Genomic DNA, 11,783 nt, shown 5'->3' on the forward strand with positions numbered 1-11,783 from the left:
TGAGGTTTCACAACAGTTTTTATATGATTTGACCAGACTGGTACAAGGTTAATTAAAAACCCCAATGTTTAAATGCAGTTTCATCACAAGAAGTGTAAAATGCTTCTGCAAGAATCTCTGTCAGGCCTTTTCAAAGATTATGTACTTTACCCGGCAAAGCATAATTAGACACAGTCAAATATTGTCCCGGTTAAAGACTATTAATTTTCCTTACATTTGTCATGAATTAATTTTTTCTGGCTGTATCAACAGTGTTTCCTTTATAAATACAACTGGCTCCTTTACATTGAAAAATTAAATTTGCTTTGATAATGAACTGAGGTGCTAATAATCATTTTGCAATGCAAAAAACAGTGCAGTTACTGGCTGCCGTGCCAGGTAGTGCCACAGGCACTTGTAACTGGTGGACACATGAAGACAGTGAAGAGCTGCTCGGGGTCGCAGGGATAAAAGCGGCCCTGGCTGGAGAGCGGAGCAGTGCTGCGGGGCCGTGAGTGCTCGGTCGGTCCCCTCCGTCTCCGCCAGGACCACCGGGCAGGGGCTGGCGGGGCTGTGCCAGGCATCCTGTGGGCTGGACCCTGCTTTGCTGCACTCATCCACCCAGGTGGCTGCAGGGCTCTTTTGTGCCATGAGCTGCAGCCTTACCTTGATTTCCATTTTGCAGCAGCGCTCCTGCCTGCTGACAGGGTGCCAGTGCCTTGTCCCTGCCCAGATGCCACTGTCCTGCCACCACCACCATCGCACAGCTGCCCTGTTCCCCTTCTGCAGTTCCCGGCTCTCCCAGCATTGCCTGCACATCTGCTGTGAATGCCTGATGCCCACAAGGCTTGGAAAAACTATGCCAGGGCAACTGGGGCTTTCTTTCCCTCTCTAGGACACCCTCATCCATGCCAGCAGCAAGGAGCAGAAGGGACACACAGCTGCCAGCTTAAGACAGCTGGCGGAAGCAAAATGACAGGAGATAAAGACAGCTAATTTTGTCCCGCTCTCTGCAGGCAGCGCGGCTGCAGCTACATTCGGTGCTTGCTGGCTCAACAGCTCATCTGGGGGATACTGACTCGCCTCTGCCCTCGTGGGACAAACCCACCACGGCAAATCCACATCTCGCCCCATAGCGAGGAAACGGTCCCAAAACAGGGTGGCTTCCACCCTGTCTGCCTTGCTTTGGCAGGAAGCATCCACAGCTGCCTCCCTGCATGGATGTGGCCTCCAGCTGCTCCTGTGGCACAGAGCAGCATCCCCTAACTGGCTCCCAGGTGGATGCCATGGCTGGGCGCACGCCCTCCTGCAGCCCAGCTCACCAGCACAATGCCGCCCCACCAGTCCTGCCCATCTGCCTGCCACTGCTCCACTCCGTTCACCTCTGCCAGCAGAGACAACATCTACGTGTGGCGCTGGGGCCCTGAGTTAAGGAAGAGGGCCAAAGCCAGCAAGCTCCATCGCAAAGCACAACAAATTAAATCCCAGTCATGATCACGCTCTGCAAATGACTCACAGCAAGAGATTACTTCTTGGCAAAGAGAAAGGGCTGAAAGCTCCACGTGCTCTGGCAAGCCTGCCAAGACAGCGGTGTAGCTGCAGCTCCTTGCCTGAGAGGGAAGGAGAATGGTTTTAGGGGTGATGGGGCCATGCCTGTGCTCAGCTCCTGTTTGTGTGGGAGGTCTTAGGTATAGGTGTCCGGCCTTTGCCCTCCCACCAACAAAACGGGGGGATAACAGCTCCCTCCATAGCCCCCCAGCCTGTGCGCCCCCAGCTCCAGGACACCCCACTCCACCTGCTCCCACTGCAGCCTCTGCCTGGGCAGGACTGGGACACGGCTCTGTACTGTGGTGCCCCGATGCCACGGCGAGCTCTGGAACCAACGTTTTGCTGCAGGACGCCTGGGACCAACATTTTCACCAGTTTGCTGACAAACTGGGTGCCAGCCTGGAGAGCTGTCGTGTCCAAGACAGACTAACCAGCACTGCTGCTGGAGGAACAGCGCCAGCCCCAAGGAGGTAGCACACGCTCCAGTCAGACCAGCACGGGATCCCGCACCTCACCGGCGGCGTTGTCTGACGGGGGAACTCTGAATTTTGTCCCTGCTATCAGCAGCATGCTGCTCACGCGTGGTGCTTCCCTGATCTGGCACTGGCGACACGGGAGCAGGTTACGGTTCTGCTGTGGGTTCCAGACCTCTTTGCTGGGGGTGTGCAGGAGGGCTCCAGGCCAGGATGCAGCTGCGGTGCCCCAGCATCACCGGCTGCACGGTGCACAACTGAAATGTTGGTCACTGCTCCCCACGGTGCAGCACAGGGTGGCTGCGTAGCTCGGACACGCTTGGTTAAATGACTTTCCCAGCAGAATCTACAAGAGCTGGTGCCTTGAGAGACAGAGATGCCGACATTTTTAGGCAGACGTTAGTGAAACGAAAGCTTCAAGGAGGAGCCAGCGTGTTACAAAGACAAGTTTAATTCTTTGCCAACGCACGCTGGTACACTGCTGGGATGTACACCTCAAACACTATTCCTTTCTTCCTCAACCTTGCTGTGTAGCGGCCGCAACAAATGATAGACCAAATACTCTCTTCTCCCCTCTTCACTCCTGGGACAAGTGCCCCCATTATCAAACAAGACTCTGACCTTTCGATCCATCCATCTTGTCTCCTCCACAGAGTCTGGGCTGAGCTACGCCCCTTTATTTATTCACGCAATGTAGGTTTCCTCATGCTGCTTCACCAGTGCACATCAACTGTGACCTCGAGACACTGTCCTCTCCTGGGATAAGCATGTTTTTCAGTCCCAGGCATCTCTGGAGTAAAGGCTGACAGTTCTTTAGAGGAAGGGGGAAAAAGCAGGTGGGAGGAATGACAAGCTGAAGCACTTTTTGGTTTAATAGGATAAAATGGAGCTTGATGAAAGTAATTCAGCCTGCAAGTCACCTGGTCCCGAACAGGATTTTAATGCAGAGCTTTCCTTTCCGTAGTTGCTAATGTGCTATTTTTGCTTGTGGAAAATGCGTTAACTCCTTTTTGCCATTTTCCTCATCCTGTCCTTCTCATCTAATGCAAAAACATCTTCAACTGTATTATTTTTGCACTAAGCTCTGTAAAATACATCAATCTGCTAGACAGAAGCCTTACTGGCAGTGCTGGGAGGCACAAGTTACCAGTGACAGGCTTCTGGTGCTGGCAGCAACCCCTTTTAGTTAAAGCGTCCCAAGAGAGATGATCTGGGAGTGTCGTCCACTGCACAGGCACACAGACCAGGCGCTTGGTCTCCTGCAGGTAAGTGGAGATGATTTCCTGACTCCTCCACGTAGAGTTTAACGGTCGGGGGGGAGAAGGTTCACTCACTGGGTGTACGCTGCGGGGGGTCCATCTCCACGGCTGGAAACATGCTGCCGAAGAAGGTCCTGGCTGGCAAGAGACAAATCCTTGTCCTGCTGCACCTTGTTGCTCCCACGTGCAAGAAGGCTCAGCACCCAGCCTGAGGGGTGCTTTTGAAACTGGAGTATGCTGGTTGTGAGAGGTGGGGCACTGGGTTTCAAGGACCCGAGCGCTGCCTTGGGCTGGGGAGCGATGGCTGAAGACAGCGCAGCCCTACACAACCGGTGGGATGCGAAGAGTCTCGGTTCTCCTGCTCTCTATTCCAGCAGTGCCTGGCCAAGGGCGTGCTGAGCTCCTTCTGCCCAACAGCAGCACGGGCACGTTGCTTACACGGGGGCAAGGCCAGGACCGGGCTGCTGAGAAACCACTGAAGGGACCTCAGCAGAGCGCTCACTCATCAGCTCGCTCCAACCACCTCTTGTCATCTCTGGCAGATGTTTGTTCTACGCTTCCTTGAAACCCTCCAGGGAGAGTGCACGCCCGCCTCGGACAACCTGCTGCTCTCCCATCACCTTTACTGGTTTAAGCTCTGTTTTCTTTGTGCCTCATCTACACGTGTCTGTTCTTCGCTGTCCCACTTATTAAGACCAGCCATTTTCCTTTGCACCTTATTTACCCAGCTGCTTTTCTCTAGAAAAATACAGATGTTTATACATGAAAAATACATTCATGTTTAGTATTTCCATGCTAGCTGCATTATCCAGACCTTCTGATTCTTCTCCAGATTCTCCGGTTGGCCCTCCATAGCAGATTTGCTCCGTTTTGCTGTGCAAAGCCTGATATAAGTCAGTATTTGGGCCGATGTCTTAACATGCCATGACCCAAGTGGACGGTGCAGTTAATACTCCAGTTTGTATACGTTGCACCAGTATCTCGCTTCTCTTACTACAGCTTTGCTGCCTCGTGTTGGGCTGGGGAGTCACATCCTGGCCTTCACCTGCAAGGCTGCTTGAGGAAGCCAGACACGACGCACCGCAGGAGTCAGAGCTGACCTCAATGCTCAATCTAAACCAACCCTCCTCCCCTACCTGCCAGTCTACGTGCTGGTTCAGCTAAAGGCTACCAGAGGCTTTCGTTCAAATACAACCAGGTATCGATAAACAAAAAGCATACAGGAAAAGACGAGTTTCAGTGTTAGGGGCAAGTCTTTTCAGGAGTGGAATTAATTTATTGTTTTTATTTTTTTAAAAATCAGGGGTAAAAGCGATTTACTTTTTCAATATCGTCAGGAACTTTACAACCATGTAATCAATGAAGTTAAGCAAAATTAAATTTCAGTTGCCAGCAAGGACACACTTCAGCAAAACCGGGCATTAGGTTCCCAAGTATTAGGCTGGCATAGTTCTACCCCTAGCACCTCGGAGATGAGGTGATATGGTCACTGAAGTACCAGCGTTCTCGCTGGTGACCTTGCCAAACAAAAAGCTGATGAATTTAGGGAGTACTACCATGGGACACTACTGGCAGAAGGGCAGTCCTGATTTTTTTCTAGTGTACCCATTTCCCTTTCCCAGATAGCCTTGCATTAACGTAGGTTACAAACGCTTCCTAATCTTGAAACAGAACTGTAGCCAAAGGCCCGCTTCTTCGTAAAAATTCAGAGAGGACACGCACCTTTATGAAGCTGTGCTGTTATTTACTATTAAATGCTTAGCAAAAGGAGTGGTATCGTCCAGAGCAGGTCATGAATCTACAGTACAGTAGCTACAGCATAGGTAATTTCCTTTTCAAAACCAGAAAATCTCTTGCCAGGGGTTCAGTAAAGAGAAGACGACACTTTTTAATTATGTTTGGTAATGCAAGAAAATGTAGAACAAAGCTACGTTTTTTTAATATCCCTCATGTAAAGTTTTATTTAGGTTGTTCCTTCGATGAAGCGATTATTCTTACAAACCTTTTAACAACATGCTTGTTTAATTCCAGTGTACAAAAATAACTGTGTTTTGAAAAATTACTAAATTTTAGCACAGTTTGTCTGGAATTGAATACATTTTTCATACTCTGCTACCTTTTCTCCAGAAACAACTTCCACATCAAGGGGAGCAAGGACGTGATTTGAGATGTAAACTCTGTTCCATTCTCAGCTGGTTTTTCCTGCCCTGCTGAACAGTCAGCAAGGAGAGGGAACAGACTCGCGCAGAGCTTGTCCGTGCTCAGCACCAAAAGCCACGGCACCGAGAGAGATGGATCCATGACACCACGCTGGAGCACGAGGCGGAAGACTGTCACAGCCCAAAGTGCAAAGGCAATGGCTTTGTAGCACCTTCCAGGAGGGACAGCAGTGCAAGTGTGCCCAGCTGCGCTCTGGAGAGGACTGAGTGGCTGCAGGGAACATTTGCTACATCTGTGCCCCCGGTCTCTGTCCTGATGACTCCTGACGTGTCCAGCGTCAGCTGCGAAGGCACTGTGCTCCCTAGCAGCGGATCCTGCTCTGACAGGCAGAGCAACATCTCACTGGTGAAGAAACAAACCCTACCAAACCCAGCACGACCCTTTCCCCATCACCCCCCCCCGCCCTCCCCAAGCAAAAAAAATAAACTTACAGCCTATTCTGGGACTGCTGGAAAGTACGGCCATTTCAGGCAGGGGCACAAAGTCCAACCTGTCAAGCGGACCGTTCATGAAAGACGATGTTTGATGTTCATGAGAGGGATGTCTGGTGTGTGACCGCCGCCTGGGCATGCTGCCCGGGCTCAGAGACGGACTCAAAATCAGCGTGCTAAGAGAGGAACAAAAATAAACAGAAGGCAGAGCCGGAGCCAGTAAAGGCTGGTGCTACCTATCTGCTTCCTCATCACCAGAATTTCTGTTTGGACTTCTTCTTCCTTTGTTTTATGAGGAATAAATTCTCATTGATATCAAGACCAGTGTCCTTCTGCTTTTTCCATTTCCTCTTCCGTTTAGCACCCTCCAGAGGCTCCTGCACGTACGCAGTCTTGCTGCCCGAGAATGCCTGGAAAATGGACTTGTAACGGATTTTACTGCCCTTGCACGCATGCCTTTTACACCCTTGAGGGAAGTCCTCCAAACAGCGGTCCATTGCAACTTCACTCCTGTATTTCTCTTTTCGGGGTTTCTCTGCCTGGGACATCCTCATCTTTTTGTAACACTCGCCATCTTTGTTGTATTTCCTATGTTCTTGCCAAGGCTTGCTGCTTTTCTTATGGCTGTGCCCTCCGTGTTTTTCTTCCTGCCACAGTGTCTCTGACTGTTCTGGCAGAAGGCCGGCTTCCTGTAGTTCTGTAAAACAGAGCAGTTTATTTCAATACTGATGCAGAAAACACAAAACGCCAGTGGCCAAGTCATGACAGCTTTCCTTATGGACGTTGAAGGTAGGTAGAGAAAAAAATTTCTCTCTGAAAAGATTTTTTCATAGTGTTTTTTATCCTGCCAATAGACTAGAATCTTAACAAATTACAGTTTAGTTCTCTTCTTGTTAGTTTATAGCACTTTTAATGTCACTATGTTTTTTAGAATTAAAACATCTGACAATGTGAGGATGTTTTAGTGACTTCGGCACAATAAATTTCCATGGCAGACATGGATGATTGAAGTCACAAATCTTTTACAATCGTTAGACTAACTGTTCAAATCCCTATTGCTTTTCTCAACACAGGAAAATAGTCCCGCAATATTTCTAAAAGCAGCAAGCACAGAAGAAAGTATTTCTAAGAACTGAAAGGTAGGAGGAATCTCCCAAAATATACTGTACCTGCAGCCTTTCTTTTTAATCTGTTTGTTCTTCTCTTGATATCGTATTCATCATCATAGTAGCAGATGAATGGAGAAGTAGGGAACATGCTCCCATGCATCCGCCTTTCTGAGCACTCCTGCAAAACACATTTCGCGTCACCATATGTGGCTGAGTTGCAATTTTTTGGGAAGGTAAACGGGTTGGATTCCGCAGGTGCTGGTCTGTACCTGTGGAGGATGTGGCCAGCAATTCTTTAAACATTGCTAATTTTATTACCATCCAATAATCCCACGTTACACGTATTACATGAGCTGAGCTGCTGTCCTCTCGCAGCAAACTGAGAGGATCCCACCTCTGCCCATCCAATTGCCCATCAGCAACGGTAGAAGCGGTGAGTAGGAGGTAAGCGGGAGACAAACTGCAAACACAGCTGCTGGACCTGGGGAATGGGGCTGTCCTGCCTGCAGTGGGGCCAGGTCCCCCCGCCACTCGCCTTCGCTGCCCTCTCCACCCTCCCAGCACAACCACGTGCCCAACCTCCTCGAAAGACAAACCACTTGTAATTGCAGGGGAGCTTTTTTGCCCCAGGTCATTTTGGGTGAAAGCAGGTGCAGAAACGCGGCGGACTGAAAGGCTGGGTGAGCCGAGGGAAGGAGCAAGCGGATGCTTCCTGCAGTTTGGTCGTTTTTTTTTTCAGGGCACCCTGTGGTATTAACTGATGCTTTTTTCTCTTTGTAAATTGCTTGTTACCCGTTGTGCTTTGCAATATTATCTCTCTGCTTCCTACTGCCCAAATCTAGTGAACTCTGGGCCTTTCCATTCTCAAAAAACTGTCAGGAGCTTTCGCTTGCCCTGGTGTCTCCACCACAAGCTAAGCATCTTTCCTTCTTGCGTTTGCTGCTTCTACCACTCGGTGCCACCTCCAGCATATCCTTTCTCTTCGTGTCCTCCTGCCTCCCCCCCTCTCTTTTGCCAAGGCAGAGTACATCAGAGATGCATTTCACATATATTTCGTATTTCTCCACTTGTATTTGGACTTGGCTGAAATTAAGTGAAGAATCAAGTTATTCCCTGTGGTGTCCTCCGAAAGGGCATCATTAGGTTGTGAGACAACTGGCTGGTCTCCCCAAGCATGGAGGAGCACGGACAAGCAGCGGCAGCTTGTAGCTGGAGCCTACCCAAGTCTGAGGGCTCAGCCTTACCGCACTGTGAATCAGGCTGAAAGGGACCTAGGAGGGGGCGTGTGGCTCCGTCACCTGAGGCTGGGCTCAGCAGCTATTCATCGGAGACATGCACACCCTGGAAGACGACCGGATTTCTTATTGCACACCTTGAATGGCCAGCTATCACCCCACCACACAACCTCCTCTCTCACCTTTCCCAGGTCCTCCATGTGCTCCCTCAGATTTAAGAGGCTGGAAAAGCATAACAGAGAAAACGCCACTTCAACTACCTGCATTTCACATGACTGAAAGCTCCAAGTAGCCTTTAGGCAGAGCACAAAGCTACCTGCTTTTATTTATCTGAAATAAAATGAAAGAAAATGCTGTCTCTAAACGTTGCCATTCCTGAAAACAACATAGATTGGCTTTACACAGGAGTAGGCAAAGGCACATTCAGCTTTCTGTGGCACCTGTGAAATGTACGGCTTGAGATGCCGCATCAAATCTAGGGCTTGCCCTGCACGCACATGGCCTGTTCATTATTTTTGTTCTGTTAAGGCGCTGACAGAGAAGATTTAGTGAATGAAAGGCACGTGCCACCCCCATCAGCACTCCTCTTTTCCTCTTTGTCGCCACTGCATTGATAAATCAGCCCAGCAATGCCCAGCATCCCTCCCAAGTAAGCTGCCGCTGCTCCCATACGCCAGGTACTGTTGAACACTCTCGGGACAGCCTTCAGCATCGGAGGTATCGTACAGAGCATGGAAAGCAGAAGCCGCTACCAACCTGCAGGAGGATTTTTCTGTGCGATTGGCACGCTGGGATGTGAATGCAAGGTACATCTGCAGATACCATACAGTTCCTTATCCCTGCTGCCTTGAGAACTTGCTGCAGCCTGAATAATGCAGCGGGCTGTGCCTCATTAACTTACCCTCCCTCTTAACTTTGCATGGGGGTGTCCCTTAAAATGACCACATCTTTGTCATGGACCGCAAGAGACAATGTTTTGGATGTGTGGACTGCTATGAAATGAAGTATGATGAAAAGGCTGCTAAATAAGATTTCTCGTCCTTATTAAATCCTGCCCTTAGTTCACGTAAAAACATGACTGTCTTAACTGTTTCCATTTCTAGAAACAACAAGAAGTGATCTGCAGTGACCTCCTTGCCAGGACTGTACAGTTAACTCTGGGATTAGGCAAGTATTTTGCTCTTGTCTCTCTTTTGGGGAAAGGTCTCCCTAGGCCTCTAGCAAAGGAAAGGAATTCCGGTGTTCCTAAATGGAATTAAATGGTAACATGAAAGGAAAGGACTGCAGCGGGAAGCACTGAGTATGGTGTGTGTACACAAAACTAACACCAGCCTTTTTTTCTTGGGTCAGTTTGTTACTCCTCTGCTTTAACTGCTTAAGAAAAGCAATAGGATAGTGTTCCTGAGGTACAGAAAGGGGACAAAAGTTTAGAGATGCTTGCCATCACAACTGATTTTTACCTGCTTAAAAAGAACTACATGAAATAAAACCAAACCAAAGACCTTTTTCTCCCCTTTAAATTATAGGCAAGAGCCTCCAAGCTCTGACAGAGCTGCTCGCTGCAGGAATTCAGGCACTGATTATGACCTTGGTTTTCTTAGCCAGTGAGAGCCGCAGCTCTCAGATGCATTCCCTGCCTGGCTGGGTCGCTGTGAAGATGCACGTGCAGCCTGCCAGTCCAATTTCCTCGGCCGTTCTTGAACAGGGTTAGTGAGTTGAAGGCAAATACTCGGTTATCATCACATAACCTGCCACGCGCCCCGCACATTCGTCTGTGTGCGTATACAAAGGTCTGGTATCTCTGCCCTTCTGTGTTGTTACTGACTTCTCCCATCTTCCTTCAGTCACTGCTAAGGCTATTTCTGCTCCTCGTACTGTCTTATCTTCTCTAACTTTGGAAGACACACAATGCTGTGCCTGAGTCACTTTACTCCTGTACTGACTTCATGCAGCTTCGCCCATTTTCTATTCAAGTAACTACTACCAGCTCCTCCCACAGATTTACTAGTTATTTTTACAGCAGCCTTATTCGTATCCATGTACGGTTGCCTTCCTCAATTTTTAACAGTTCAGGAAAACGCTCCTGATCCATTGCCAGCAATCAGCCTCACCGCTTCTTCAATCCCGTCACTTCAGTTTTTATTCGATATGCTCATTCTAGTGCCTGTATTACTGGCAGGGGCTTTATTCTGGTTTTAACAGGATCAGTTTCAGCGCTGCTTTCATAGGTTTTATCAGCTTTACTCCCCAACAGCGGGCAGAACAAGCTAGTTCACATGACTGTATCACTGGGGTCTTACACCGCTGCCACACCTGTAGCTGTGCTACGAGCAGATGTTTTGCAGGATTGGGCCCCGTGCACTGCAGCCGAAGCAGTGCTTGTGCTCCTGTTGTGCCAGGGTGCCACTGGGCTGCTGGCTCATGCTCGTCTCCTCCTACCAAGCTTGGACTGAAACCGCTGAGTATTTCCTGCCCCTTCCAATCCGGCTGCGTGGGCAGCAGCATGTCCTGGATGTTCACGATGACCTCAGCGCACCACTTGAAGGGGAAAATCTTTATGTGCCTCCAAAGACAGCTTGGCACTAAAAATCTTCCATCTATCTTTCAGCTCTGCCATGAGAAGATCCCAGCAAACCCGCCCTACTTGTCCCACTATTCCCCGCAGGGATTAACCCTTTAGCTGAAAACAGCAGCAGGCTTTTCACAGTACATTTTCAGTAGTCATAGTAGTCATAGTTGACGTAGGAGTCAACACACAGAGCACGCAGGAGAGAAGGAAGGAATTTGCCGGGAATTTGCTGTAGGAAACAATAAACTTAGCCCATCCAACACATAAGTAACATTCATTTTCTACAATACTTGTGGGCCCTGGACCTATTCCATCAAAGAAAAGAACGAACATTTGTTAGGTGTTCATATTTGCAGGTAGAGAGTTGCACTTGTCACGACAGGGGACTGAAAGAGGTGATAAACATAAGCAAGCAATCCTAGAAGATGCAGCACACCTCCAGTTTTCACTGAGGCCACTTAAGGATCACGATGTCCTCCTTCACCAGGCTGTGTACCTTACAGAGGGTTGATGTCAGACTTAATTCAGATGTTGGATTAAACTACGAAACTACAAATGAGGATAGTTGAAAGCAGGGAGAAATGGAAAATTCCTAAAACGGGCATTCAAATTGTCGGGCTGATTGTGGTGAAAAATCCTGCATGATGTCGAACACAGCAGTGAGGCACTAATAATTCATCCCATGAGCCACAGGGGGGTGGGGGGTGTGGAAGCTGTGTTCTGTCACTGTCTATTTTCTAATGAATATTCTGTCTCCCAGGCAGTCTCATTTTGATTTAAGACTTAAACAACAAAGCAATAAACCCGCCAAGGAGAGACAGTAACTTTTCCTCCGTATCTTTAAACCAGATGGGTGAGACCACTTTGTAGGTTGGCCTCCACTGATTGCAGCAACGCCACAAAGCCACAAACATTTCTTTAGGGTGGCCCTTCATTAGCTTGACTCTTCCATCTCTTTTC

The 11,783-nt window shown here is 48.9% G+C and overlaps 1 protein-coding gene across 4 annotated transcripts in view; it reads right to left on the reverse strand.

The window, feature by feature from the left end:
• The window catches only part of LOC130142011 (zinc finger CCHC domain-containing protein 7-like), a 124,607-nt gene continuing 112,824 nt past the window's right edge, over nt 1–11,783 (reverse strand). For all 4 annotated transcript variants that reach the window (XM_056323403.1, XM_056323399.1, XM_056323401.1 and 1 more), the window contains exons 10-11: nt 7,080–7,197; nt 1–6,607 (exon numbers count right to left, since the gene is read on the reverse strand). In XM_056323403.1, coding sequence (XP_056179378.1) covers nt 6,162–6,607; nt 7,080–7,197 — 564 coding nt within the window. In that variant the 3' untranslated portion in view covers nt 1–6,161. The remainder of the gene's footprint in view (nt 6,608–7,079; nt 7,198–11,783) is intronic.

Source organism: Falco biarmicus, chromosome W (assembly GCF_023638135.1).
Source record: "Falco biarmicus isolate bFalBia1 chromosome W, bFalBia1.pri, whole genome shotgun sequence".
Lineage (NCBI taxonomy): Eukaryota > Metazoa > Chordata > Aves > Falconiformes > Falconidae > Falco > Falco biarmicus.